Here is a 26,965-nt window from a genome sequence, read left to right as displayed (position 1 = left end):
TTTGGATATTGTGGAACTCGATGTTTCCACGAGCCAAACGGAGGACTCCATAGGAATATTGAATTTTCTGTGATATTTACTTCCGCAGGACCACAGAGTAATCATCCCAAGCGTAGAGTAAAACCCGCACCTGTCTCCCCACCGTCACCGCTCGACTGGTTTCCAAAGACACTGGCAAAGTCCAGTTTCGGGGCCTCCTGGCCTCGTTTCGGCGCTTCCGGCGTCTCCCGCCGCCTCCGTTTCTCCATGCCCGCCTTCGACGGAAACGTAGGAAACATCTCCTTGGGCTTTGGACGAGGATCTTCACGGAAGTAGGGATGCGACAGGCACTCCTGCGTCGTTGGCCGCGAGCTCGGATTCAACGCCAAGAGCGAAGATAACAGCTGAAGACCAGAATTTGTCAAAAAGGGAAACTTTGCTCGCGGGAGAAGAGGTGGGTTCCCGGACGGCGCCGAGGACGTCTGCGGAAGGCGGAGAGACTTTGCATTAGGAAGAGAACGGAAGCCAGGCCATATCTGTGGCGTTGGAGGGCCAGTCAGAGCAAATATCTATTACCCATTAACATCAACCCGAACAATAATCTCTCAGCAGGAGGACTAAGTAAAAGCCGTACCTTAGACACCTGATCGACCTCATTCTTGCCCTGCAACAAAGGCTCCTTGGTGAGGAGTTCCCCGAAAATACATCCAATACTCCACATGTCGATCTCCGTGCCGTATTTCTCCGCCCCCAATAACAGCTCCGGAGCTCGATACCACAACGTCACGACCAGCTGCGTCAACTTCGGTGGTGGGTCGCCGTAGTACCGAGCCATCCCGAAATCCGCTATCTTAATCTCGCCCCGATTATTCATTAATAGGTTTGAGGTCTTGAGGTCACGGTGCATGATCCATTGTGAGTGGAGGAAGTCAAGACCCGAGAGGACCTGGAAGAGGAGAGTTTTGATTTCCGACGGGAGGAAGGGCTCGCGCATATCGTCGAGGAGCGTCTTCAAGTCGTGTTCGAGAAAGTCCATGACGAGGAAGACACTGTTTTATGCGGTGATCGGGGGCCGGAGGAGGGTTGATCCTCACAACCCCCGGGCTTTGGGGTTAACTTTCTGTATCTGAACTTTTCAGGTCACGGGGGGGGTGGTAGGGAGAGAGCCATATATCGATGTAAGATGGGGTATGAAAACGTACTCGTCCATTTTCGTACCAATGACGATCTCGCGAAGATACACGATATTAGGATGACGGGCTTCCAGGAGAGTTTGAATCTCCCGTAATCCCGTTACGGGAAATCCGTCGGGGGAATTGTCCATCTTGAGCTTCTTAAGAGCAACGATCTCGCCTGTCGTGATGTCCTTGGCTCTGCTCACCCAGCCGTATGAGCCCTCTTCGATGTGATTCAATCGCTCGAAATTGTCGACATGGCGACAAGGGCCCCATTCTTGCGTGGGAAATTGTATGAGACTCGAGGGCTTTTCTTGCGGTTTGGATTCGACCTGGACTTCGGCTGCTGATTCAGGGTCGTTGGAGAGTCGTCGTCGCTTTTTGGGGGGTGCTTCGGTGTCTCTGGTTTGTTGTTGGGCTGCTTGTTCGGCTTCTTGTTCAAGCTGGCGTTGTCTTTCGGCTTTGGCGCGACGTTTCGCTTCTTTTTCGCGCTTGCGTTGGGCGATTATCGCTTCTGTTTCGGGGTCTTCGTTTGCCCAGCGGGAGGACATTGTTTTTTTGTGGAATGGGGAGGGGTTGTTGATTAAGATTAGTTCTTTACGGAGATGTTGAAGCTCCAGAGCTTGAATTGTCGGAGGTTCGGTTTCGGTGCCTGAGGTTTCCGGGAACGGTAACTTGATTGGAGGGATGACGCTATCAGAACAATTCCAAGCCGATTTCAAATCCCCTTCCCCGCTTTGTTCCGCGGGGTTTCTGTTTTTTTCCATTCTACGCAGTGTTTATTAATATAATCCTCTCGGTGACTCCACGATCATTACAACCGCCTTATATTTGATTCAAGCCTGTCCAATACTTTGTGCTGCTGGCAATACCCATCCCAGACATCCCATCATGATTGAACCCTTCCAGGTGAGTTTGTTCCGCTCTATACCGTGGGTGGCCAAGTATATTATAAATCAGTGCTGAAACCTCAAAATCAGACCACCTTCGCGGTCCCCATGACCTGCGAAGGCTGCGTGAAAGACATTTCCAGGTCTCTCACTAAGCTAGACGGTATTTAATTTCCCCGGTAAATATGGGTTTCACCTGCGGTTCCCGGAGCTAAATTCATTGGGCGACGCATCTAGGGATCAACAAAGTCGATGCTAGTCTGAAAGACCAGCTCGTATTCATCGAAGGCACAGCGCCGCCTAGTTCGATCGTTTCCGCGATTCAGGCTACGGGTCGTGATGCAATTCTACGGGGCAGTGGATCCTCCAACAGTACGTCCTTTCGGTCTCTCCCTTTCCTCTCTCCCTCTTGTTTTTTCCGTATTAAGGGGGTTTGCCGTGCTGAGATGAACTCACCAGGTTCGGCGGTTTGCATCCTGGAGACGCATTCGAAATCGGTCCCAAACAAGATCCGTGGGTTGGCACGCATGGTGCAGGTCTCGTCCAACATGACGCTGGTGGATCTGACTATTAACGGATTGGCGCCGGGCAAATACTGGGCGACGGTGCGTGAGGCCGGAGATATTTCACAGGGAGCCGCGTCTACCGGGGGCATCTGGGAGGCGCTGAAGAGCAGGGTGTTGGCGCCCAAGGAGCCGCGCGGCGTGTTTGGGACGGTGGAAGTGGACGAGAAGGGACGAGGCAATGTGTTTCTGGACCGGCCGTTGGCGGTTTGGGAGATGATTGGCCGGAGTATGGTTGTGTCGAAGAGTAAAGAGGGTCCGTTCCGACAGGATGACCCCGATACATTGGTTGGTGTGATTGCTCGAAGTGCGGGCGTGTGGGATAATGATAAGATGGTGTGTTCTTGCTCCGGGAAGAATGTGTGGCAGGAGCGTCAGGAACAAGTGTCTCAGGGGATGATTTAGACTTTTTCTCTTCTCTGGTTGTCTCTTGTCTCTTTTTTTGTTGGCTATCCGTTGATTTCGGTTTTTGGCCCCATTTTTTCCTCTTTTGTTTCTCTCATTGACTCTGTGACTGGAGAGGCGGGATTTGCCTTAGATTTATTTTGAGTTGTGATACCTTAACTTCGTGCGATGATGTCAGTCCTGTACCTGTGTGAATGAAATTGCATGAGGCTAGAAGCCATTGAAACTAAACTGGAAGGAGTAATAGAAATTCAGGTTGTGATTTAGTCCATCGATCAGTGCGCAGGAAGTGGAACTGGGAAGAAGAAGAAGATACTCCGTCGATAGTATCAATTATTGCCGGGTCATGTGTTTAGTTAGCTTCAGTGGTTAGAAAAGAGTCAAACCCATGACGAAAGAAAGCCCCTCATTGGAGGTAAGGAAAATAAAATCATAGCGGTCGCGAAGTGCCATTGGATCCTGCCACGCGTGAATTATTATTATTAGTATGATTATTATTGAGGGAGCAAGAAGGTGAAAGAGAAAGGGAGCTCTAGTAGTAGAAGCGAGGTCGAAGCGCCGTGGCGGGGCGGGAAAAGTATATTCTTGCCAATCTCATATCAGATTTCTCCGGAGTATTTCTCATTCGTTTATTATTTTCTTTCTCTGAGTAACGATCTTATGATCCTGTTAAGACTTTTCGTACGACCTAGAGAATACTAGTAGTACTAGGTGGCAGTTATTATTATAATATTAGTGATCTTTTCCATGCCCCATTCCCTTGTACTAAGTCATAATAAAAATATGGATACCCTTCCCTGTTCCCCCCGCATGGGTGTCGGAACGGGCCTTTTTCTTTCTTTTTCGTTTTCCTTCAATATAAACGACGAGTAGTAATTGAATGCATGGACCTCACGAGAGAAAAAAAAATAAAAATAAGAAACCGAAAATGGCCAAATGAAAAGGAGTCAGCCAATAAGCGAAAGGTATCAACACCTGGGAGGGATCGCCCCTGTACTGTGATGAAGTTTCCTCCTGCAGGGGACCAATCATCATGCCGGGACACGGCGAGGGAACTTGCAGAAGCAGCCATTCATATCAACCTCCCTTAACGCCCCTTAAGATGGGCTGGTCAAAGGGTTTTTATTCTATTTTATTTTTATATTTCCCAACTCCCTTGGCATTCCTTCCTCTTTCTCTCCCCCTCCTTTTCTGCCAGTTCGGCGCTTCGAATCGGAGCTATCGTCTAAGTATAGCAGTGCCTTACTGCTGCAGTGCATCCTCTGCACGCTAGTCTTCATACGTGCCCTGGTCCCTTTCCTCTGCCACTTGAGTTACTCCCTTCTTACCCGTTTTTTCAATTTTTTGTGTTTTATTTTTTTTTATTTTTTTTTTTTTTTTGAACAAGCCCCCCCCCCCCTCCTCCCCCGGAATACCCTATACTACACACGGCAAAGACGCCAGGTCCTCAGTTCGCAAAAGTCTATCCGTGAAGAATATTCACCAGGGAAGAGGCGAATTGATCTAACCAACCCCCCAATTCTCCATCTATCATCCTTGCGTCTGCTTGTCATAGTCACTAGTGGCCATTCAACGACCCTGGTCACCCGTGATCTAAATATATATCCGATCTATCTCCCCGCCAAACAAGACTAACTAGCGGAATTGTGTTATCACTGGCTCCATCGCGGGACAATACTCCCTCGCTCACCGACTAAGAGGGCTCATCCACCGATTTATCCTTTCGTGGCACAGACCGGCTCTCTCGGCCTCCCGGTCCCATCTAGACCCCTGGCCTCTGCGTGGTTTACCTGCAGCGGTTGGGTTTCTTGGCCATTAGTATATATCCGCTTGCTACCTGAACGCACCGCGAGAGGTGTCCGGCTGACTTAACAGCAACCCCGTGGGTTGTACCTCTCTGCCTGAGACCCTGTCTACCTTCGAAACCGACCCTGTTGTCCGGTGAGGGAACGACTAGACCCCAGGAGATCTAGCGAGGTATAGCGAGGCCCTCGGAGAGCTGGAGTCATGTCCATCAAACAGGTATGTGCGGTGCGGTCTTTGGAACGTGGCAGAGTCTCTAACCGAGGCCGTCAGGAAATCGAGACGTGGGTGCAGGCCCTCGAACACTATGACCGTCAAGAATACGATGAATCCCTTCGGGTCTTTGGCCTCATTGCCGATACGTCCAAGATTTTCTTCAACTGTGGCGTGATCCACGCCACACTAGGCGAGCATGAAAAGGCTGTATGTGCCGACGTTGGACATGTACGACGTGGAACTGACAAAAATGTAGGTCGAGTGCTACCAGCGGGCCGTCAGCCTGGACCAATATCTCGCCATTGCCTACTTTCAAGAGGGGGTGTCCAACTTCCTCCTAGGCGATTTCGAGGAGGCATTGGCCAACTTCAATGATACCTTGCTCTACCTCCGAGGCAATACTTCCATTGACTATGAGCAACTGGGCCTGAAGTTTCGTCTATACTCGTGTGAAGTTCTCTTTAACCGTGGCCTGTGTTATATTTACCTCCAGCAACTGGGGTCCGGTATACAGGACTTGGAGTATGCGGCGAAAGAACAGGTCACGCCGGACCATGGTGTGATCAACGACGCCATCCGAGAACGAGCAGAGGTATGTCAGTCTGAACCCAAGGTTTGACTTTCGATTCGTATTGACTTATTAGGGCTACACGGTATTTTCGATCCCCGTAGGGGTTCTTTATCGGCCAAACGAGGCCAAGGTGAAGAATCTCAAAACCAAAGACTATCTGGGCAAGGCAAGGTTGATCGCTGCATCGGATCGGAGTGGAACTCCTTCCCAAGCAGGCGAGATCGTCAGAATCCAGCCCGCAATAGACAATCGAGCCCCTCCCGAAAGTCTTTATGCTGCCAGCAAATTAGTACAACGGAATATCACAAGAAGCCGTCAACACTCAGAGCCACCCTTGAACCGCAATCTATTCCCCCCAACGCCACCGCCAGATGCCGAGAAACCCAACCTCACTAGCCCCTCGGGGATGAGTGGTCGACCGGGATCCATCCGCGCGGCTCGTCCGCCCCGCCTCGATCTAGATCGGCCGGGTGCCCTCCATACCGGATGTAAAGTAGATGCCACCCCGGACAAGTCACGGATCGGGACGACGCGCACCGCATCCGAGCCGCGAGGCCCACCTCGGCTCAATCACCGCACGTCCCAGAGCGAAGTCCCAGTCTACCGAGAAATGGGGCATCGAAGGGGGGCAAGCGATACCGGCTTTCCGCCGCCACCGAAGATGTATGGAGAGAATGGGTACAACGGGTATCCGAGACCAACCGTGGTCGTCAATGGAGGCCGACGGAGCGCACCCCGTCAGCGGGAGCGATACATCGATGAGCAAGAGGAGTATATCAGCGAAGCTGAAGAAGGCGGGGCAGCCGACGAAGATTTCGAGATTGTCGGATCGCGACGCCGCACACGATCGCCCACCCGAGGGTCAAGGAGAGCCAATTCTCGTCGGCCAGAGGTCCGACGGTTCCGAGTTAAGGTGCATGCTGTTGAAGACACGCGGTACATCATTATCGGACCTACCATTAGCTTCGGCGAGTTTGAAACGAAGATCCGGGATAAGTTTGGCTTCCGCTGTCTTTTGAAGATTCGGGTGCAAGACGACGGGGATATGATCACGATGGTGGATCAAGAAGACCTAGACCTTCTATTTAGTGCTGCGCGTGAAACTGCCACGAGGGAAGGGAGTGAAATGGGAAAGTTGGAGGTATGTTATTCAACTTTTTTACGTCCGTGTACCGAGACTGACAATCGCAGATATGGGTTGAAGAGCGATCTATGATTTGATGACCTACGGTGTTGGCGTCGGCTTGCATTGCATTGGCATGTTATACCCTTCTGAACGTACGATGTAAATACACGATTATGACATAATGCTTTTTCTTTTCATTTCTTTTCTTTTGTTCTCTATGTACAGATACACAACTCTCATATATGAAGTAGGTTACAAAAAAAATTCCAATAACCTAGATAGTTCTGGTGTTGCGTGTAAAGATAGGGAACCGACCAACCACGGCGAGACCGACACGACCTCAACTCCAGAGTGCCGCTAATTTAGCCCTTCAGTTTTAACCACAGTTAAAAGCCTAAATTGCAAGAGATATAAAAAGAAAAAGGGTCTAAAAATTCTCGATGCAAGCAATAAGCACTAGGCATTCCCGAATCCTTGTGCTTCTGATCGCCCCATGTGATAGAAAGCGCCAGTCGAATATTTTATTACAGCTAACACCTCTCCCCAACCCCAACTACGCCTCAAGTCAAATTCAGAATCAAAAATCAAAGTAACTACTTCCTCTACCTAGTACACATCCTAAATCCCCAACTATCGAAATTATGTAACCCACCGTAGCAAACAACCCCTACCCCCAAACCACCCCCAAGACCAAGGGCAGTAGTTAGGGCACCAAAATCACGGGACCCGATAACTAACCCATCCAATCCCCCGATAGCTCCGCTCCGTATAGCTAACCTCCCAAGTTAATGCCAGCACTCCAACTTCAACAACTCTCCCCAACTATTAAACGAATCACCACATAAGGACCAAGAAAGAGAAAAAAAAAAAAAGGAGAAAAAGAGAAAATGACAGACCTAACACCAATCCTCAACACCCTCCTCTCCCAACACAACAAACCCCCCATGCCCATCCCCCCGACAAAACAAAACTACACCACCCTCACCGACGAATTCCTCAAAGAAGCCTACCGCATCGTACGCCAATCCCTTTACCCTACCAAGCACCCCAAATCAACCAGCTAACTCATGAATGAATGAATGAAAACAGACCAAACATACAAAAGACCTAAACACCTACCTCCGAAAAATCCGGCCCCAATACCTCTCTCTCACGTCGCATCCACGCCATAAACGTGCCTCCGCCCCTGGAGGAAAAGAAGGCACAGGTACACTAAGCGATGCGGACCGCGACCAGATCGATTCCTCGACTAGTCTCGTTCTCCACGATCTAAGTAACTCTATCGCGACGCTTTCCAGCGCCGAGGATTTGAGACATCAGGCTGCGGAGAGTGTGTTGAGGAGGAAGTATGGGAGGAGTGGGGCTGGGAGGGTTCTTGCACGGTGGGCTGCCGGGGGTGGGGAGGAGACTGGGAAGGGGGCGGAGCAGGTTGTGGAAGAGGAAGGGGAGAGGGTGGTGAGGGTGGTGAGGGAGAGTGTGGTGTGGTTTTTGCGGCGGGAGTTGGAGGAGGTGGTCCTCTTGCAGCGGGGGATGGTGGAGAAAAGGATTGAAAGGGTTGTGGAGAGGGAACGGAGTGTGCTTTTTAAGAGCGGGGATGGTGGGTTGGGAGCTGTGGATGGGGGTTCCGGTGTGGGTTCTATGGCGGGCGTGGAGGTTAGGGGGGTGGGTATGGAGGAGAGTGAGGTGCGGGCTATCGAGGCGGAGTTGTCGGTGGAGCAGTTGCAGCTTTTTGAGAGCGAGAATGAGGCGATGGTGAGGTACTATGAGGATACGTTGAGTCAGGTGCAGTATGTTTTATCTCTCTTTTTTTTTTTTCTTTTGGGGTTTCCGGAAAGATGGGTTGACGCTAAATGAATGGTGGAATAGGAATGCGGAGAAGTCGCTTTTGGAGATTTCGTCGCTGCAGCAGACGCTTGTGTCGCACCTTTCGACGCAGGAGGAGTATATTGGGCAGTTGGTTACGGATGCTGCATCGACGGAGACGAATATTGGGCGGGGGAATAAGGAGTTGAAGAGGGCGGGTGAACGGCGAAGTGCGGCGCAGGCGGTGTTCTGGGGCACCGTTGGGCTGTGTACGTCGTTGATTGTTTGGGATTTGATCTTTTAGGTCGATCGGCCAGATAATAGGGTGTATTTCTTGAGCGTACTGTACTTATACTACCAGACTAATCTTCACGAATGATGCAGATACCTGATCTATATGTATGTGGATATATAAACGCTATCTGAATGACGTACAGAGGAACAATCGCATCAGTGAATATACAAGAGGGATTGAGTTTTTCACGAAGTCTCCCGGACAACGCTGTCGACGGCTTCTGCAAAGTAGTCGATGTTATGTGTGTTGAGGCCGGCCATGGAGATTCGTCCGTTCTTGGTCTGTTGATGATCGTTAGCTTGGCTGGGCCTCCGAGAACCGACGGAAATGCCGACCGGATACCCCCGGCCGGCGGGTGAGTAGCGGTGAACGTACCATATAGATGTGCCACTTCTCCCGCAGCAACTTCACTTGCGTTTCAGTCAAACCCGTGAAACTGAACATGCCGATCTGATCGGTCACATGGTTCCACGTGCCCGGTGTGCCCTTGGCCTCTAAACGCTCACGCAGGCCCTTGCGCATCTCCGCAATGCGCCCGCTCATCGTCCGGAGGTCTTCTTCCCATTCAGCGAATAAGGTGGTGTCGTTCAGAACACGGCTGGCGATTTGCGCACCGTAGGCCGGAGGGTTCGAGATTTCCGATCGCTGCAGAATGGCCAGCTGACTCGAGACATGGGCGTTGTCATCCTTAGCGGTGGCGCCCGGCGCTGAGACGAAATGGAACGCGCCTGCGCGCTGACCATACAGACCAAAGTTCTTAGCGAAAGACTGTGCCACGCAGAGCTCGAAGCCCTGCTCGATGAAGTATCGCACCGCCCATGCGTCGCGGGTCAGGTCACCCGAAGCGAAGCCCTGGTAGGCGGTATCAAAGAAGGGGAAGTGGCGGCGCTCGCGCATCACGACGGCGACCTGTTTCCATTGGTCCTGGGTGAGGTCGACTCCGGTGGGGTTGTGAGCGCAGGCATGTAGGAGGATGACGGAGCCAGCGGGGGCATCGCGGATGCCGTTCAACATGCCATCGAAGTTGAGGCCCTTGGTCTTGGGGTCGAAGTAGGGGTAATTGGCGAGGGAGAGGCCGACATTGGTGAAGATCTGGTTGTGGTTGGCCCAGGTTGGGTTGGAGAGGTAGACGGTGGGCTTGGGGTTCTGGGGGTGGAATTTGGCGAGGAAGAGGGCTCCGAGATGAACGGCTCCCGTGCCGGAGATGGTTTGGAAGGTGGTTACCTAAAACGGAGTGCAATAGACAGATTAGCGGGAATGCGGGACAGACACCACGGAGGACAGAGCGCGGTATGTACTCTTTGTTCGCGGATGGCCGGGCTGTCGGATCCCAGAATCACTTTCTGGGCGGCGAAGGTGAAATCGGGGAGACCCTTAATGGGGAGATATTCATTGTTGATGGAGGGATCGTTGCGAATTAGGTCCCCGGCCTTTTTCACGACGGGAAGGATCCAGGGCTTTGCGTTGTCATCACGATATGCGCCGATAACCAGATCGACTTTCTTATCGGAAGGGTCATTCCGGAAGGCTTGGGCCAACCCAAAGAGAGGATCTTCGGGCGCAGCGGGAACCACGGAGGTGGAAAAGATAGAGGGGCTGGCAGAACCCATGATGTGAGAGGAGAGTGTCGCGAGACGGTTTCGAGCGGTGGTGGAAGAAGAGGAAGAAGGCGACATGATGACCGTTTTTAAAGGGGAAAAGGGAAAAATAAATAAATAATGAAAAAAACAGAGTTGGGTCACACCACCTGCAAAGAGTCACAGTTTCTGCTTGCGTTCACCGGAAAGGAAATCCTTGGTGAGACTGAAAATCCCCGGCGGCGCTTTTCGTCAGTGAGGCAAATTGCGAAAAGTTGGGGTATTGAGGAGTATCGTTACCTAATAATGAGGGGAAATATAACGCATATAATAATAGTAATCTTGGTATTATATCTTGTATATAGGATACATTCAATATTCAAGTAAAGTAATGTATGTCTATACACACCGGGGAACCAAATGAGAGAGGACACAACATGATGGTCCTTTGCTTTAATATATATAGAGAGAAACTCGTCTATTTCAACAGCCGAGGGAATTGAAGGTACCCGATCATGACGACATTCACGTGTCGGCATTCCGATCACAAGTTCTTTTTCTTTTTCGTTGGAAGAACGAAGGAAAGTCATTGACCCCTAGAGATGTCTGTATGTATGTGTCTCCGTTTCCTTGAAAGGGATAAATTTACCTCAAGACCTCATTTTGTACTCCGTAAGTCAGTTACGGAAAAAGAGTGAATTAAATGCGGGGAACCAATATCATCGCTGCATTCAGAATGGAAGAATTTACTCGATCTAGACAATCTATTTCCCTCCACTCCACATACAATGCAATTATTACGAGCTTTTTCTTTTTTGGCAAAATAGACTGATAGAATAATATATTCTTTCTTTTCTTTATTTTTCACTATTTTTTTTCCCCCTCCATCAAAATGGTCACTATACGTGTAGATACCCTGGCCGTACGTTAACACGATCTCCTTTCCCCAGACTTGCATAATCAACCAACCGCCTCGGTCCTAAACAAACCGTTTTTCCTTCAATGGCCTTCCGGCGCCAACCGTCCCCGTGACCTTCTCCCCCGGTTAAATGACAAAAATAACGCAAAATCAACCACTCGGAGTAAATCCGGTCGCTCAACCGAGTAATTCTCCCGAGTCGTCTAGAAAATCATCCCCTTTCCACTCTCGATCCCCTGCCTCAATTTAAAAATGATATTTTCTTTAATTGTTAGTTTTTATTAATTTTAAACTTCATCAGTGGGTTGGGGAATTGAATTTCATTATTTATTACCTTTATTTTTTTTTTCCTCCTCTGTACTCCGTTCCGAATACACACTCCATCCCGTGTACCTTGCAGAGGCACATCAGTCACCGGGATGGTATGATGTATATATAGTATGGTCTGATATAACTGGGGATATGGGTCCTTTCCCTTTGGGCCGACGTAACGTGGATATGTTCCTATGAATTATTCAATTGATGGCTTCTATACTATTATCCAACCCATTGAGCCTATTGAGTGTGAAGTATATTCCTACATTTTAGGTAACTTATACCCATAAGTAGCGTGATGAGTTCTTTTTCTCGAACAACCTAAATCTAGATCTGACGCCCTGAGTCATCAACCTTCCGTTGGTCATCGTTCCTTTAGTCATAGTTCATGCATGGAACCCCGGGATTCAGGATCAACGGCTGCGGGTTAACAAATAGGAACGCAAGTTGGATCTTCTCCAACTTCTACCAATCCTTCCATGACTAACGCGGGTGGTACATTGACGTAAGAACAATGATCCGGTTATTGTAAGCCTTCTGCATACAACAGAAGGGTAGTGCTGGTCTAGCTGAGTCTATCTGTTGAGATATATATTCTATGGTTTGTAGGGCTGAACTTTCAGTATTGTCAAACATGGACCATAGTTCTTGTGGTCTAGCGGTACGATTCATGATACCCATCCTACGTTTCAGAACGAAGATACCTGTTGCTTCCAAGAAAGACCCACAATATTTCCAGCAGACTCGATCTGGACTACTCGGACGAATCAAAGCAAACAGCCCCTTCTTTCACTACACATCAGGTCGTTGGGTGTATAATGAGCAATCACAACTTAAGAAGCACTATGTAGAATTTGGCGTCCTAGCTCTGCAGCGAACCGCCAGTCGTATAGTTGGCAGTCGGTGTGTCCAAATGACCTAGATACCCGAGGGGCTGTACAATAAGGCGTTCTCCTTGAAAATGGAGTATGGGAGGGAGGTTCTCGCGAGAATCTCCAACCCAAATGCTGGCCATCCCCAATATGTTGTGGCCAGTGAAGTCGCAACACTTGATTTTGTGCGTGATGCTAGATGCTCTGCATTCAATCTGCTTTGGCTAACTCTAGATGTAAAACACCTTGCAGCTTCGCAACGTTCTTCATATCCCAGTTCCTAGAGTTCTTTCCCGGAGCTCTCATCACAAGGTAACGCGGTGGGTTCCGAGTATATTCTTATAGAGAGAGTGAACGGACGGCAGCCAAGCGAGGTTTGGGATGCCATGTCCGAAGCTCAACCCTTCGGTTTAGTGAAAAGCCTAGTCGCTATTGAGAAGAAACTGGCAAATGTAAAGTTTTCGTTCCACGGAAGCTTATACTATAAGGATACATATCTACATGGCAAAAGTGTTATTGATCAGACTGGGTAGGAGGCTGAATCGAATTTCGTTATTGGCCTAACAACCCAATGGTCCTTCTGGGAAGACCAAAAGCAAGAAGTAAACATTCATCCGGGGCCCTGTATGCGCATCTGAAATTGCAATTAGTTTGATTTTGTGTACCACATAATAATGAGTTACCAATGCAGGGCAAACGGCTCAGGAATACATTTCATCCATTGCAAATCGTGAGTTTGCTGTGATTCGAAATTTAGACACTTCTACACTTTTGGGAAAGACAACGCTAGGACGTGATATGCATGTGCATCTTCTTGCACAGTTTCTACCCGTATTAGCTCACATACTACCCCCAAAAGAAGCCCTTCGACCGGTTCTACTGCACTATGGTCTTCATTCGGATAATATATTTGTGGGTTCTTCTGACCCGTCGAAAATATCAGGTATAATTGATTGGCAAGCGGTCCACACGGCACCACCCTTTACACAGGCAAAATTTCCTTCGATATTTGATTGCGATGACCCGTACCCATGAGTTGCTGTTCAGACTAAATTACCGGAAGGTTCCAATACTCCGTCACAGCCAGAGAACGAGTCTGCCAAAGACAAGCTTAGCAGGCTTAGGTTGAAGAAGTTCTACGAGTTAGCCTCTAGAAAGTTTAACCAACCTCTTATCAAGGCGGTGGATGCTATGAGAAACGATGAGGTTCCTACTTCCTTCATCTTTCACATTGCCAGGCAGTCTTCTCTGGCTGGCCCAATCCCGCTCAAAGAGCTTATAATACAGATCTATGAGAATTAGGATCAAGTTATGGCGCGGATAGGTGTAGCGCTGCCATGTCCCATATCTTTCACTCAAGAGGTGATCGAGAAGCGTAAGGAGCAGATAGAAGCATGGGCAGGCGCCTATGGTGAATTTGACAGGCTTCGAGCAAGCATCGTTGGTAACGATGGCTGGGTCTCAACCGATGAATACACAGAAGCTATGGGTAGGTGGAGGAAAATAGAGCTGCCTTAGAACTCCTTCGCGAGCGACTAGACAGTTGTTGTAAAATCTGCTAGCAGCCGTCCCTGCTGTCTTTCACTTTTAGCTCCCCTGCCAGAACTCTCTCCGTTCCATTCCGGCATTGGCTCCCCCTAATCTAGAATAGTAGAATCGGCAGGATCGGCTATACGGCTCTTGGATCAGTAGGGACAGACTATTTGATCTATTTGTTATGGCAACCAACAAAATATGCTGGTCTTTACTTGGTATAGGGTCCGCTAATATCATTTTATAATGATGTAAACATAACTATATATATAACCCCAACCATCGAGAGGATCTTGGAGCAGCTACTGATAGCCTCCTTTGCCTCCTGAACTAGAACACAGTAGGCGCAGCAATAATATCAGAGTAAGACCTGGCAGTGGTATACACTACATCCCATACTGGACAGCGTAGCTGAAGGAAAACAAAACGCCACAGGAGAGGGAGATCGGTCTTTCATTAGTGTTGTGACCAACCACGGTACGCTCCCACAACCGAGAAACAAGAGGTCTCTTCGGCTAGTGATTTGAAAGCCGTACGGAAAGCCGATGCTGATAAGATGGTGGCGTTGAAAATCCCACATCTCCGACAATATTCCGACCCTTCTCCGACGTACTGACGATGATGCCACGGGATACTGTCAAATTGATACTCTTGCTAGCAAATATTGATTATTGTGAATCTCTAGTAGAAGACTTACGGACGAAAGATAGCATTCGGGTGAAGGTGCGATGGTGGTATATTATATTGGTTGGTTTCGTTATAGGTTCATCAAGGAGAAACAAAGGTAGTCTATATCTATACTTGGCGCTAATCACGGCAAAAGAAAAGAAACAAAAAGAAATGCGAATTTGCGGTCCTGACAACAACCAAACTCCAAATCAAGATGAGAGAGGCAATGCAAGAGTCGAAAGAATCGAAGCTGTAGTGGTATCATATGGTCGAATAAACCTCGAGAAAAAGAAACCCCTGTATATTTACTGGGCCACGTTAGCTCTCATGATAGTTCACACCCTTTTTAATGGGAACAGCTGAAACTCACCTCGGCAGTCAAACATTGTATTAAAACGTCGAAAACCCCCATGCACGCGCCTAATCGCGCCCCCATTTCATCGCCTCAACAGGCGTCCGGCGAGTAGTCTTGTTATACCGACTCGCAAGCTGTTCGCACACACCCCAAATACGCCTCCGATTGGCAACGCCCATCAGTTTCAAATCATCCATACCATACCGTGGAGTCGTCATCTTATTCAACCACATATAAAGCTCCCTATAGTCAACATCATTCTGCTTCTGGAGCGTCTGCAGTTCCCAAAACCACGGCATATCCCACCGCATAAACCGCTTCCAGAACGAGTTATCCTTTGCGATAACCTGAACGCTAGGCGAAGCCTGCGCAAGTGCATTCACCGAATCCCCAGGCAAAAACATGCAAATGTACTGGGCAATTTCCATCGGCAAATGGCCGAATGGGTCGGACGGACATGGGTCTTGAGGCTCGAATCCTGCCTCAGAGCGGTACTTGAATTTACTATCGGTGGTTAGGTTTTGGAAAAGCTCATCGACCATGGGGGTATCTGTGGGGCACTTGGCGCAGTACTGTTTGGCGGGAGGTCTGTTAATAGTGGTTACAGCTTAATCTCTTGTGGACACGCTTACCTCTGCGCCTGGGACGCATTCCCAGTAGCGGCCCTGCGACCGGGAGATGTCATCACCGTAGTTTACATGGAGGGAGCTATGGTTGGTTAAGGCGGACATGACGCTGTAGAGGGCGTCGAGGTTGATGTTCTCGATCTCCGTGGCGTCCGTGAGTGCTCGGGTCAGGATTTCGAAACAGCTCCAGTGGAAGGGGAGGACTGGTCCGGAGGCCTCTTCGGTTCCCTCATCGTAACTACAAAGGGTAGGTCAGAAATGCGACGCTCGGGAAAATGGATTGGAGGGCGCCAAAACCAACCACATGTAGGTTTTACGGGACGACGGCTGGTAGAGATCTGAGGATAAAGTTAGCCACAATTCATGCAGTTCATAAGCCTCGTGTAACCCGTACCTTTCCCCGGTTTCACAACTAGCTCTCCCTGTAAGAGTACCGTGTAAGATTCTCGAACGGTGGCTTCCTGATAATTAAATTTGGATGCCGCTTACGATGTCCGCATAATATCCCGGACCAGAAATAAATGCTCTTAGACACGGTTAGATCGGAACCGATTTGTAGATAGCGTATAAAAGCACATACTTGTTTGTCCCCGAAGTGCCTGGAGCTGGAGGATTGGATCCCAGGCAGTATGCCTTGAAGAGCCAGGAAATGTTATCGGTGTCGACGAGGCGAGGATCATAGCTGCGCACGGGGGCATCGTTTTCTTCTGCAGGAATCTGGCTGATGTCCTGGCCCGCCTCGAGCGCCCGGCATCTCTTTTCAATCCACCGTCTTCGGCGTTCGATAGCTGTCTCTGAGGGCGATTCAATGTGCATGCCACTGAAGCCCACGCCACAGATCGCGCAGTAGCAATCGTACGCCATGGTGAATATGCTAGATAGTATGTATGGCGTTCAGAATAATGGAGGGTACACAGAGTTGGCCTTTGAGTCTGAATCAAAGAGAAAGGGAAAAAGTGTTCGGTGCCTGGATTCCAGAATAAATGGTTCAGGGGGGTCCACAGTGGAGAAGAAGGACGGGGGCAATAAATAGACAATCATGATAGGAGAACGCGCAGAAAACTCTTAGCGATGATCATCCTGACCGCCATCTCAGCTAAAAAAGGTCGCCAGGTCATCCCCCTCTTCAATGCAAAATAGCGCTGAGAGCGGGTCTGATCCATTGCTCTGGTTGAATGTTGATATTTCTCTTACATTTCACAATCATGATATTGTATGAAGTGTCCTCGATCTCCTCCGGAAGCCCTCACTCACCGCCCGGAGGTCGACGAAACCATGGCTCTTCGACGAACGCAGCCAGACATCTAATAAGAGGCTTATTAATGAACCAGGGGAGCTTCCTTTGCCGTTCTCCTTGATTGCTAAAATTTAGATCCATTTTTCCAGCGTCCCAGAGTCAATTCCCGGCAATTCTAAGTCAACCCTATCCTCCTGAAACTAAAATCCGGGGTTCTCCATTATAGGGTTACTTCGGACAATTGACACGTCTACACGATGTTGGGTGATGTCCTCTCGACCACACCACTCGATCGCTGTCTATCTCTGCGTCGCTACCCAGGGTAGAACAAGTGTCAGTAATTCTTTCGTTGCCAACGGCGATTTTAGGGTCATCTGACCAAATGCAGGTTCCAGACCTGCCGTGTTGATAAATCCATCTCCTGGGGGGCGCACGCCATCCATCCCGCTATCAACCTTAGCGTGACTGCGAACGCCACTAGTTACTTTGCTGGAGCTTCTGGAATATACTCGACCTCGGATAGTGAGCTGAGCTGATAAGCATTGCTCGGGGGTCGTGGCATGGTGTTTTTTTTTTTACTTTTTCGGTGGCAAACCGCGGCTGCGCGACAATTTTAGCTACAGTAGAGTGCCAACCAAATCTGCCAGCATTGATCGGCCGGCAAGATAGTAATCCACTCCATACCGTGCCTTCTCTACGGTCGGAGCTGGGCGGAAATGTGCCGCGGCAACAAATGTTGCTTTAAGGCCCTCCGTATGGCGGAGCGGAATTTCCCATCAAACTGGATTGGACATTGGCCCGCCGGATCTTACTACGGAAGACCTTTTTTGTTTCATGATTTTCTGGTGTTTAGTAATGTTTCTTATTTATATAAACGCCACCCGGTAGACCGGCGGGGTTCTTACCTACCCAACTATGCCTCCGCAGGAGAACTACAAGTTGTAGGAATTCACAATGACTTGCCTTGCGGCGCCCTTGCCCAGTGCAGGATGTCAAGGCTGGTCATGGTGGACGCATATAGTATCTGTGAGATTCCGAATTAGGAACCAGATTCGATCGCACCCATAATTATTTCCCCAAACTATGAGCGGCGGTTACTGTGCATGTAGTCATCTCGCGGAGTTGACAACCCATTTCAATATATAACGCTATACTCTTAACGCTATGGTTAGTCCTGGGTGCTACAGGAATACTATGCTCTCCAAATATGCATGATTTATGAGAAGCGAAGTGCGATCATCCCACGAGTTGCAAGGGATATGCTTCAATCAACCTCCACGCATGGATTTCTTGGTCCAGCTTATAACCAACGGCATTGGGTTTTCCATGGATTCATACCTGTCTCCGCGCACAAGACTATCGCCCTCACAGGGCCTTTCACACGGGATACATCTGCATTGATCACTCCGTCCCAAATCTGTGATATCGTTGGACAGAAACGGATAGGGCCCTTAGGCTGCGGCGAGTAGGCGGTAAGCCCTCTATCCATAATGCAAGCGGAACTAGTCGCATACCAGTCAACTGAAGGAATGGAGCACCGGATGCAGTAGTTATTCATCGTGCGCAGCCCTGTCTCACTTAATTTACAAAAAGCCTAAAATTTATGGTTCTTAGGGCTTGTAACTCAGTGGTAGAGTGCTCGCTTCGCAGTATTGCTTAATTAAAATGCGAGAAGTCGGGGGTTCAATTCCCCTCAAGTCCATCTTGATATCTTACTTTTTTTACCTTTTTGGTCTGCTTCTTTCATACCTCGATGGTAGGTAGAACTAGGAGTGGGATTCTCAACTTTTTGATGCACCCACAACACTACTTCCTTCCTCATTGACTGCTGCTAAGTAAGCTCCGACTAATTCACCTTCTCTTGACAGCAATGGTCGCCAATTGCACCGAGGCCGCGAGTCTTAAGCTCCTCTCTTTTGTTCTACTGTGCTATTCTGGAGAAGACGCCAGGTATACGCAGAATAGAAAATATGGGACCTATAGATGGTACACAAATGTAATACAATAGGTATGCTAGAATCGGGAGCTTCTGGCTGATGGTAGGAAATATATATCTAACCCTCTCTACGTTGCAATCGTAGCATGACCTAGTTATTTTAATTAAATTTGTGTCTGTAAGAGATCATACAACATATATAAAATATTAGAAAGGAGAACACAAAATTTATATAGGATTTACTGAAATGGTAATAACTTCATTAACGTACTCTGCACGCTCGACAGATATACGAAGCACACACTTCGTAACCAAATTATGGGAGAAATCTAGACACGTATCAGGGTCAGCATGGTCGCCGCAAGTAAGCAAGACATTTGATTAGGCTGTCTATTGCGAAATGTTTAGCAGGAAGACCAGTCTAAGGAAACCCCTAACAACAACAACACAAAATTCGATTGTGTGAGATCATACCCAAAACAGCCTACAGTCCAACTCCAAATCAATAGCTCCTGCATACGAGATATCTCTTATAGGCTGTTGGAAGTGATCCTTTAGCTACTTGAGCTCGCACGCATATTTCAAATTATTACCAGCCCCTATTGTATAGTACTGTCGCTCAAAGAGTATCATCATTGTCTCAACTACGTAAAAAGGGTCTAGGGAATCCCCTCTGATACCAGCAACTTCGGTCTATGTAAATACCCTAGAGAGAGCTATCTTCTACGATATTTCGAATCCAGCCCCTTTAATTGTAGAGAGTCGCGAATGCTTGCTATACCTGGAGACCCCAAGACATGAAATCTGTATCAGAGAGTAGTTCTGTCAAGACGTAAACGGGGGCAGGTGACACTACACAGGGTATCTCGTTAACCAAGGACATACACTAAGCTCCGTCACTGGAAACTACGATACTTCTGCATCCTGCGTATAGCTTAAGTGCTCTTCGTATAGAGTTCATGTCACGCGGGAAAAGTCATATCACTATGGCACGCAGACATGGAAGGAAACGTCCATATGCAGACATATTGTTTTTAGTGTCAACCACGGTGGAATGGCACCTCTCCTACCATAATATGTGTGTTGAATGGGGTATGGCCCACAAAAAAGCCATGGCTGAATTCATAGAATCGCCCATTATAAGACAGGGGAAAGAACCATCCTTAGATCAGTCCGAGGTTCCCAACATCGTGTCTCATTCTCATTATGCGCTATGGGGGAAGGGTCCATCTAGCTGAGCACTGTGATCGTCATCACTTTCTCGCTTTTATTACTTGTTTAGGGGAAATATTCCAAGCGCGGAGACCTATGTGACTACCAAGCTACGGTATATAATGCCTACGTCTTGGACTGTACTCGTATTCACAATGCCCAATTGGATGGCCGTCACAACATATGCTACGATCCCAGTAGTCCATTACGGCAACAGAAATAATGAAATCCACACTTTTTGAAATACGTTAAGAGTGATAAATAATAGTCTACGACAGTTGGTTTGAAAGCAATTACTGTACAAGACCTCAAGTCAATCCTTACGTTTTTCCGTATCGGCCAGAATGTTGAGGCTAGGGTTCCAGTTCGGGAAAGCATACTCCGCACGGCGTGAATGTATAGCGCGGACTAGCAATAGCCGTTGTCCTCCAAGTGGGTTTTCGGCGAATTGCGGGCTCTGAGACATGTCGTGCCCAGTAATACAGAGTAGCTCTATTGATCCTATATCTATGTATAGCATGTTGAATTTGGCATTAAAGATGGGGCGACTCTCTCCGAAGGCCCTTGCGTTTATTCTAGAAAGGTGGCTGTTTCTGTTGCGCCACTGCTGTATCGTTCGGTACCAAGGTTATGCCTCCAACTGAATTAACGGTCCCGAGAATAGAGATGGGGCTGGGATCTGCACCCGCTATCGAATTTCCGGCAGACCCCCTTTTGGTCTCCTCCATGGATAGTGTACGGTGTCCTCCGTAGCAGACCCTCTTTTGTCATTGCTTTGTGGTTTCATACGTATTCTTCTGCGGCACATCTTGAGACAGAGTGATTGGACTACACCTCATCATGACAACAGACTCTGTCTCATTTTCCTCCCATCTTGTTGGCGGGGGATTTTCAGTGGCGTGAGGAGAGAACAAGGATACTGATCGGAGATTGACATCCCATCTACTATGTTTAGAGTGTTGCTCCGGATAGGCATCAATATAAGGAGCCAATAACGACTTGTGGAATGAGACAATGTCTGTAATGTGGAGAATCAGCCATTTACCCGGCCATCTCTGCGAAACACATGTCTCTCATAAAATTATACCCGATTTGCTGCGGGTGAAAGTTCCGAGCGCCCTCCACCGTGGCAACTGAGGGCAAAAGTCCGCACGTGATGGTGAAGACCCCAATGGGAGTGTTGAGAACCTGAGAGTGGGTGGAAAATGAGACTAAAATCAAGGGACAGCGGAGTGGAACCGGCTAATTATAGCTATTCTGCAGGATGACAACATGTCTCCAGTGAAACCGCGGCACCCTCCCGCTTCCCCTAAGAATCCAATCAATCTATGGAGGGGCCCGAGAGAAGACTCAGTAGCTGATAGTTGACATCAATGTCTTGGATGAGCCTCCATCCATATGATCAGGTTGTTACCCTCAAGATATAAAAGCTACCCTCCGTCCTGTCATCATCCTACTCATCAATCACACAATTAGTCCATCAATCCAAACTCTTAAGATCACCTTCGCTATTTATAAACTCACTCGTTTATCACCCATCTTTCAAAATGCAGCTTAAGAACCTTGCTCTCGCCGCCTCCGTGGCTGCTACCGCCGCCGCTGCCCCGGCCCCTGCCGCTGATGCTCCTCAGTTCTTCGGCGTCATCGCTATCCACTCCGGCAGCGGTGTCCAAAACGCTGGCTTCAGCGCCGCCAAGGGCAGCCTCATCGCTGGCCTCCAGGACAAGGGCTCCAGCTGCCAATCCACCTCTTTCTACATCAGCGATGGTGTCCTCAACATCTACGACGACACCGCTCGCCCCCAGGAGCTCTACGTCGACCGCTCCGGCATGGGTACGTGACTCCCTTCTAAAGTACACCCTCACAATTTACATTGTGAAACTAACAATATAATAGGCCAGGGCAAGATTGGTTACACCGTCGGAGTCCAGCCCGCCCCCAAGAACTCCGAGCGCAAGGGCTGGGCCGTCAAGGATGGTCACCTCCAGTTCGACGGCAGCGACTTCATCGCCTGCCCCAGCACCGACGGCTACAGCATCTGGGCCTCTGCTGGTGTCTCCAACCCCGGCGGCAACAAGGACTGCGTTGGCATTGCTGCTCACGTTGTTGAGACCAAGGAGCCCCAGCCCTGCTGGGCTGACTAAATTTGTGCTGTAGCGTTTCGTTAGCGTTTCGTTCTTTGGCGCAAATTTTTGCACGAAGGACTGTTCTCATTTCGTACCTTCCTTTTACAATGAGCGGATTGTATATATATTTGTTTAACATAAAGTATCTAACAAAAAGATTCCGTGCACGGAAAATTGTTCCCTGGTACTAGGCATGGACATGCATAGTAGTAAACAGAACAACTCTATTAGGCTAGATCTTGTCACCATACACGCTGAGTAGGATTTTTAAATCTGAATGATGCAAGTCTATACGCACCTCAGTTCAATAGATGAAGGTCATATGGAGTTGTGCACCTAATGATTTTGTTACTTAGCCTTGTCTGGTAGCGGTTCAACTTCCGGGGACCCATATGCTACAAAGATCGGTGGATCTCTACCACAAATCACCCTCCCTCGCAAGATCTAGTAAAATAAAGGGTTGAGCATAGGATATGCTTTAAAGCACAATTACCTGCCTTCCTACCATGTCCATTTAGAATTAGCCATTCATTGCCAATTGAGTATTACGTCAGGATCGATTTCTAACTTTCCGCGCAGTCCGATATATGATTAGACCGTTTTCTCGGTAACCTTTAAGTCATGTGTAGAGCATCGACGTGACGAACTTATTCCCTTCATTTGTTCTTGTAGTGGCTCGATGATGTCAACCGGACGAGCCGGAACTTCGATCTTGAAGCTTAAATCAAGTGAAAATGCCGTGGTTTGAGTCTATCCAGCACCCCGGATAAGCTAAATAAAATATTCGAGTAAAGTAGACAATCGTTTCTCTTTCTTTTTGTCGGATTTAATCTCTCGCACCATGGGTAGCTCCATGCCTACCTCAATGCACCGTTAATTCCGGCAGTCTCTGAATTCCGCCAATATCCGGAGTAAAAAAGTGTTCACCCCAATATTGTTGACCTCATTGGGTCGGCAGAATAAATCACAATATCGATGACAAGGATGATCATGCTTAAATTGAGTGTGTTTTATGTTAAACAGATATAGCGACAACTACGGGTGTATTTCGCAGTACCACGAGAAAGATCTAGGCTGAGAATTGCATGAAACAACGCGGATAGCATATATTGAAATATATAAATACCGTCATTGTCCCAATCCAGTTATTATCAGAGAATGACTCTTACAATCATTGGAGATTGGCCTGGATCAATATGTCGGTCAGTTCTAGGCAGCAAGTCGACGCCATAGTGGCCAAAATAGTCCAGAGCTTCAACCTAAACCATCTGCTTCATGGTTTCATACCCAAAATGCCCGCATATAGTAAATGAACCGTATTGTCTTGAGACTATCATATTACACCCGTGGAACTGTGGCATTACTGTAGCATGTATGATATAATTGACTCAAAGCATGTACACAGGGTGACTCCCAACCTATATATCTGGGGATTCTTCTCACCGTTGGATGACCTTAAAGCACAGCAAGTACCTAAATAATCATTACTATCTTATTCATCGTTCAAGCTTTAAAAGCAGCAAACTAATAGCCCAAGATGAAGTTCACAACTATTTTTGGACTTACCTTGACCCTCCTCACTACCTCCATATCCGCTCATCCTTTCTTTGAAACCTGGTCGGACAGCGTGACCATCCAACTCTCGAACGACTGGTCTGGTGCCCACGCCGAAGCTAAAATTTCAGCCGATGGCAAAAAACACTCAATCAAGTCTCTCTTTGACGGCTCAGCCCTCCAAAGCGAGGACGGCAATATTCTTGCAACAAGCGCACAGCTCACCAAGTTCGATAAAAATACAGTATGCCGAATCGTTGAGCCAACAACACCTGTACGCACCACATTAACTGCAAGCGATACTTGGGCATTCTTAGATAGAGGCGCCTGGGTGAATTTGGATCGCGGATCCTTGTGGTGCTTTGAGTCTTAAACATGGCTCTTGGGGTTGGCGGCTGGTACGGAATAAGCGGCTGCGCTTGGTATCGGATGCAGGCGTTTTTCTTCTGGTGGGAATCACTGAAACACCCTTCTGCTAGAAGATGCTGGGTAGATTAGTACAACCATACCTTCTGCCCGTTCCTTCGTGTTTATTGACTTCATGTACTGCCTAGTAGTATATGGAGCTGATGGTACCTCAGGAGTAATAATAATGTTTTGGACCTCTCCCTTATCGATTACTACGATGAGTAAAGTTACTTAAGAAGGTATTATCTTGTCGACTTGTCACCTCTATATTCTCATATTAATTTCGAATGCTCCCATCAATCTTACCCATAAGGTACCTAGTCAATGCTCGGGTCCTGTGTCTAGAATCCCGCAACTTGTGAGGCCATCCTCTGTACCATTCATTCAGATCTGACATGGACATCATTGAATTAAGTTGCTGGTGGAATAGGCGGCCTATCCGTAGGGTTAAGTTTCGCTGCGAGTACGAGTGCTTCCTGAACGAAGTAATAAAGCTGACACTCTTTTTAAGGTCGAGATCACATCTCGCAGCGATTCGAATCCAGATCCTTACTCTGCACTGCAGTATAATAAGAGACCACCCACAATTTCGATATAACCTTTACTCTACAGCAAGTAAAACAACTCTAAAAGCAATTCGCTGTATTTGGAAAGAGGAGATGTTATCTCGAAGGCCCTAATAAGGGGAAATTGATGTTGATTGTTTATTCTACAACAGAGGTTCTACCTAGGCGACTATCTAACAAAGAGCACGCAGGCGCTAGGCCTATATAGGAAGGCTGTGTTAACATGTTATGCCTCTACTTGTGCGATATTCGCCGCATGTCAGGGTGGCGTCTTGCCCAATCCGTGCTAAAATTGCAGGATGAGCATTTTTGGGGCATCCTGTCGCCTTGTCCAGCCTCCTGAAGCATATCTAATGTGGTTCAAGGGTGGTGCCTTTGAGCGGCTATCAAGGGAATGTATGATCGCGCCTCCGCCAATCAGAGCGAATAGAATCCCCTGTCAGGTGAGACGTCAACCCTCACTCAGCCTTGTAACAAGTACTAGTAAGTGGTATATCATAAGCTCGGTTCCTCTCAGAGTTAAGGAGGTTAACTCTTTATGTAGTCAGGTTCTTTGTTTGTTCTGAGCTATAATTTGTTTTGCAATTCGTCAAACGATCATACAAAATGTATTCTAGCCATGTCAAAGTCTATGAGACATCACATAGTACGGGGTAGGGAGGGGTAGTAAAGGTCGAACGACTACCAAGCAATTAGAACCACCGATTGGTTGATCTTGTTTCCCCCTTCCGTTCCTTTCTCTCTGAAGGGTTGGATGGGTGCATTTCTCTAGGGGTCTTGGCGTGGGCCATCGAAATGTCGCCCCAGTCTCGATTTCACTTGGGGTTGTTAGCTCTTGTCAACGTGAAACCATTGTGCTCCGGGCAACAAAAGAAGAAATAAAACATATAAATATTCAGTTAATAAAACGGAAACGAAAGAAAAGAAAGAATGAAGAATGAAGAATGAACGGAATAGGGAATTGCGGTAAACCGGATTTAACTTGTCGGGGCGCGGGAATTGAAATGCCCTTGGAGAATGAAGCCCTTGTTTCAGAATGTCAATTTTAGATACATCTTCTACCCGCATTCTGTCTAGTCCGCCCCCATTATTGGACTGTCGCTCAGACCCTAATTTTACTCTTTGACGCTAGTTTAAGTGTCCCCGAACCTGATCAACCCCTGATCTTTCCTTTTAATCTTCCTTCTTCCCATGTTCTCGAAACGATCGTCGACCACACCCACACCCTGCATCCCGCTCTCGAGATGCCTCCAATGGCATTGTCCCTGTGGTCTCGCGGCTGCGATGGAGATGAGAACTCCTCGTCCTGCGAGAAGCCTGTGAATAACTTCACCAAGAGTGGAATTCCCGCCATCATTGCTGGGATGTAAGTACCACACCCACCCTGGACCCTGCAAGTTCCTCGGGAGACTGATCGCCATCCTAGTTTGTTCCTGGGCGCAGCCGGCGTCTGCTGTTATTTCCTCTATCGCAATAAGAAGCGAGATGCCGAAGAAGCAAAGGCGGATCAAAAGTGGCACCAAAGCGACCTTTAAGTCGCTTTCCTCTACCCACTTGGCCCGATAAATCGCCGAATAATCCAACATTCCTTTCCAAATACCCCCTTCACTTCCATCCTCCATTCTGAGAATGGCAAATACTACGTCAATGAAGTTTAATTGAGCGGTGCTGAGCATCGCCCGGGTCAATCCAACGTTCATATGTCCGAGTTTAATACGTTGATCGCGATGTTATCATAACCATAATCGCCTACCCTACGCGTGGAATACCGTGCCAACCAATCCAACGGTTTAATCAGTTAATATACCACGATCGCACACCTTCTTGCCTTGAAAGCATATAAGCGCTAGATCTTTCGACCACCATTTCGTATAACCGACCGCTTGCTCCCTATTTTCGCTATACATGTTCAGAGTTTTGTCACTCTATGTGTGGATTTCAGGGGAGAAAATATTGCAGGCCGCAACATTGCATATCCAATACCAGCCGGGTTCAATCGTTTTCCACTTTTTCTATGCTCTCTATACTTTCACTTTTCCTTTCGGTTTCTTTTTGTCCTTTCTGAGCGTTCGGATTTGAAAGTTATCTGTGTATATACACCATTGTCGACTTTGGTTGTTGTATGTAAACATCATGGTTCATGCATGAAGAGATTCTCTAAGCAACAGACACAAAAACTGACTAAGCGAGCATAACCTTCAACACGTGACTGTCCATCAAGGTAAGCTTTCGGG

At 48.1% G+C, this 26,965-nt stretch overlaps 13 protein-coding genes and 1 non-coding gene across 14 annotated transcripts; 10 read left to right on the top strand and 4 right to left on the bottom strand.

The window, feature by feature from the left end:
* Positions 1–101: 101 nt before the first annotated feature.
* On the bottom strand, positions 102–1,705 carry BDW43DRAFT_300452 (kinase-like domain-containing protein; the record flags this gene model as incomplete). Its single annotated transcript, XM_032044900.1, has 3 exons — positions 102–548; positions 614–1,028; positions 1,182–1,705. 3 exons carry the CDS (start codon positions 1,703–1,705, stop codon positions 102–104), a joined length of 1,386 nt encoding a protein of 461 aa, XP_031900123.1.
* Positions 1,706–2,045: 340 nt separating this feature from the next.
* Positions 2,046–3,012, top strand: BDW43DRAFT_311359 (copper chaperone CCS1; the record flags this gene model as incomplete). The annotated part of the gene is made up of 4 exons (XM_032047180.1): positions 2,046–2,063; positions 2,135–2,207; positions 2,282–2,416; positions 2,504–3,012. The coding sequence occupies 4 exons, from the start codon at positions 2,046–2,048 to the stop codon at positions 3,010–3,012; spliced, it is 735 nt and encodes a 244-aa protein (XP_031900122.1).
* A 787-nt stretch (positions 3,013–3,799) lies between these two features.
* Positions 3,800–4,292, top strand: BDW43DRAFT_276883 (uncharacterized protein). The gene has a single exon (XM_032042003.1). The coding sequence runs from the start codon at positions 4,046–4,048 to the stop codon at positions 4,283–4,285; it is 240 nt and encodes a 79-aa protein (XP_031900121.1). The 5' UTR covers positions 3,800–4,045; the 3' UTR covers positions 4,286–4,292.
* A 477-nt stretch (positions 4,293–4,769) lies between these two features.
* BDW43DRAFT_90756 (putative PB1 domain protein) lies at positions 4,770–7,219 on the top strand. Its single transcript, XM_032050686.1, has 4 exons — positions 4,770–5,238; positions 5,288–5,623; positions 5,676–6,743; positions 6,794–7,219. Exons 1-4 carry the CDS (start codon positions 5,020–5,022, stop codon positions 6,821–6,823), a joined length of 1,653 nt encoding a protein of 550 aa, XP_031900120.1. The 5' UTR covers positions 4,770–5,019; the 3' UTR covers positions 6,824–7,219.
* A 396-nt stretch (positions 7,220–7,615) lies between these two features.
* Positions 7,616–8,835, top strand: BDW43DRAFT_311357 (putative SNARE protein (Ufe1); the record flags this gene model as incomplete). The annotated part of the gene is made up of 3 exons (XM_032047179.1): positions 7,616–7,744; positions 7,818–8,515; positions 8,595–8,835. The coding sequence occupies 3 exons, from the start codon at positions 7,616–7,618 to the stop codon at positions 8,833–8,835; spliced, it is 1,068 nt and encodes a 355-aa protein (XP_031900119.1).
* A 176-nt stretch (positions 8,836–9,011) lies between these two features.
* On the bottom strand, positions 9,012–10,502 carry BDW43DRAFT_311356 (aspartate aminotransferase; the record flags this gene model as incomplete). The annotated part of the gene is made up of 3 exons (XM_032047178.1): positions 9,012–9,107; positions 9,202–10,050; positions 10,125–10,502. The coding sequence occupies 3 exons, from the start codon at positions 10,500–10,502 to the stop codon at positions 9,012–9,014; spliced, it is 1,323 nt and encodes a 440-aa protein (XP_031900118.1).
* BDW43DRAFT_90731 (uncharacterized protein) lies at positions 9,951–11,139 on the bottom strand. Its single transcript, XM_032050685.1, has 3 exons — positions 10,704–11,139; positions 10,574–10,629; positions 9,951–10,050 (listed from the first exon to the last, which is right to left on the bottom strand). The coding sequence occupies exons 1-2, from the start codon at positions 10,991–10,993 to the stop codon at positions 10,584–10,586; spliced, it is 336 nt and encodes a 111-aa protein (XP_031900117.1). The 5' UTR covers positions 10,994–11,139; the 3' UTR covers positions 9,951–10,050; positions 10,574–10,583.
* Positions 11,140–12,039: 900 nt separating this feature from the next.
* Positions 12,040–12,770, top strand: BDW43DRAFT_276850 (uncharacterized protein; the record flags this gene model as incomplete). The annotated part of the gene is made up of 1 exon (XM_032042002.1): positions 12,040–12,770. A coding segment is annotated over exon 1 (319 nt), but the record flags the coding sequence as incomplete, so codon positions are not given.
* Positions 12,599–14,027, top strand: BDW43DRAFT_300448 (uncharacterized protein; the record flags this gene model as incomplete). The annotated part of the gene is made up of 6 exons (XM_032044899.1): positions 12,599–12,694; positions 12,809–12,961; positions 13,043–13,133; positions 13,201–13,472; positions 13,557–13,715; positions 13,812–14,027. 6 exons carry the CDS (start codon positions 12,599–12,601, stop codon positions 14,025–14,027), a joined length of 987 nt encoding a protein of 328 aa, XP_031900115.1.
* A 1,104-nt stretch (positions 14,028–15,131) lies between these two features.
* BDW43DRAFT_311355 (uncharacterized protein) lies at positions 15,132–16,556 on the bottom strand (the record flags this gene model as incomplete). The annotated part of the gene is made up of 6 exons (XM_032047177.1): positions 15,132–15,638; positions 15,699–15,930; positions 15,994–16,030; positions 16,087–16,114; positions 16,182–16,218; positions 16,273–16,556. The coding sequence occupies 6 exons, from the start codon at positions 16,554–16,556 to the stop codon at positions 15,132–15,134; spliced, it is 1,125 nt and encodes a 374-aa protein (XP_031900114.1).
* A 1,986-nt stretch (positions 16,557–18,542) lies between these two features.
* On the top strand, positions 18,543–18,631 carry BDW43DRAFT_t120. The gene has a single exon. It is a non-coding gene; the product is annotated as a tRNA-Ala (tRNA).
* A 2,993-nt stretch (positions 18,632–21,624) lies between these two features.
* On the top strand, positions 21,625–22,221 carry aspf34 (cell wall protein PhiA; the record flags this gene model as incomplete). The annotated part of the gene is made up of 2 exons (XM_032047176.1): positions 21,625–21,910; positions 21,974–22,221. 2 exons carry the CDS (start codon positions 21,625–21,627, stop codon positions 22,219–22,221), a joined length of 534 nt encoding a protein of 177 aa, XP_031900113.1.
* A 1,519-nt stretch (positions 22,222–23,740) lies between these two features.
* Positions 23,741–24,130, top strand: BDW43DRAFT_311353 (uncharacterized protein; the record flags this gene model as incomplete). The annotated part of the gene is made up of 1 exon (XM_032047175.1): positions 23,741–24,130. The coding sequence occupies one exon, from the start codon at positions 23,741–23,743 to the stop codon at positions 24,128–24,130; it is 390 nt and encodes a 129-aa protein (XP_031900112.1).
* Positions 24,131–25,975: 1,845 nt separating this feature from the next.
* Positions 25,976–26,266, top strand: BDW43DRAFT_311352 (uncharacterized protein; the record flags this gene model as incomplete). The annotated part of the gene is made up of 2 exons (XM_032047174.1): positions 25,976–26,097; positions 26,158–26,266. 2 exons carry the CDS (start codon positions 25,976–25,978, stop codon positions 26,264–26,266), a joined length of 231 nt encoding a protein of 76 aa, XP_031900111.1.
* Positions 26,267–26,965: the final 699 nt, after the last annotated feature.

This window comes from Aspergillus alliaceus (genome assembly GCF_009176365.1).
Source record: "Aspergillus alliaceus strain CBS 536.65 unplaced genomic scaffold BDW43scaffold_23, whole genome shotgun sequence".
Classification (NCBI taxonomy): domain Eukaryota; kingdom Fungi; phylum Ascomycota; class Eurotiomycetes; order Eurotiales; family Aspergillaceae; genus Aspergillus; species Aspergillus alliaceus.
This window is presented reverse-complemented; position numbering and strand designations above follow the sequence as displayed.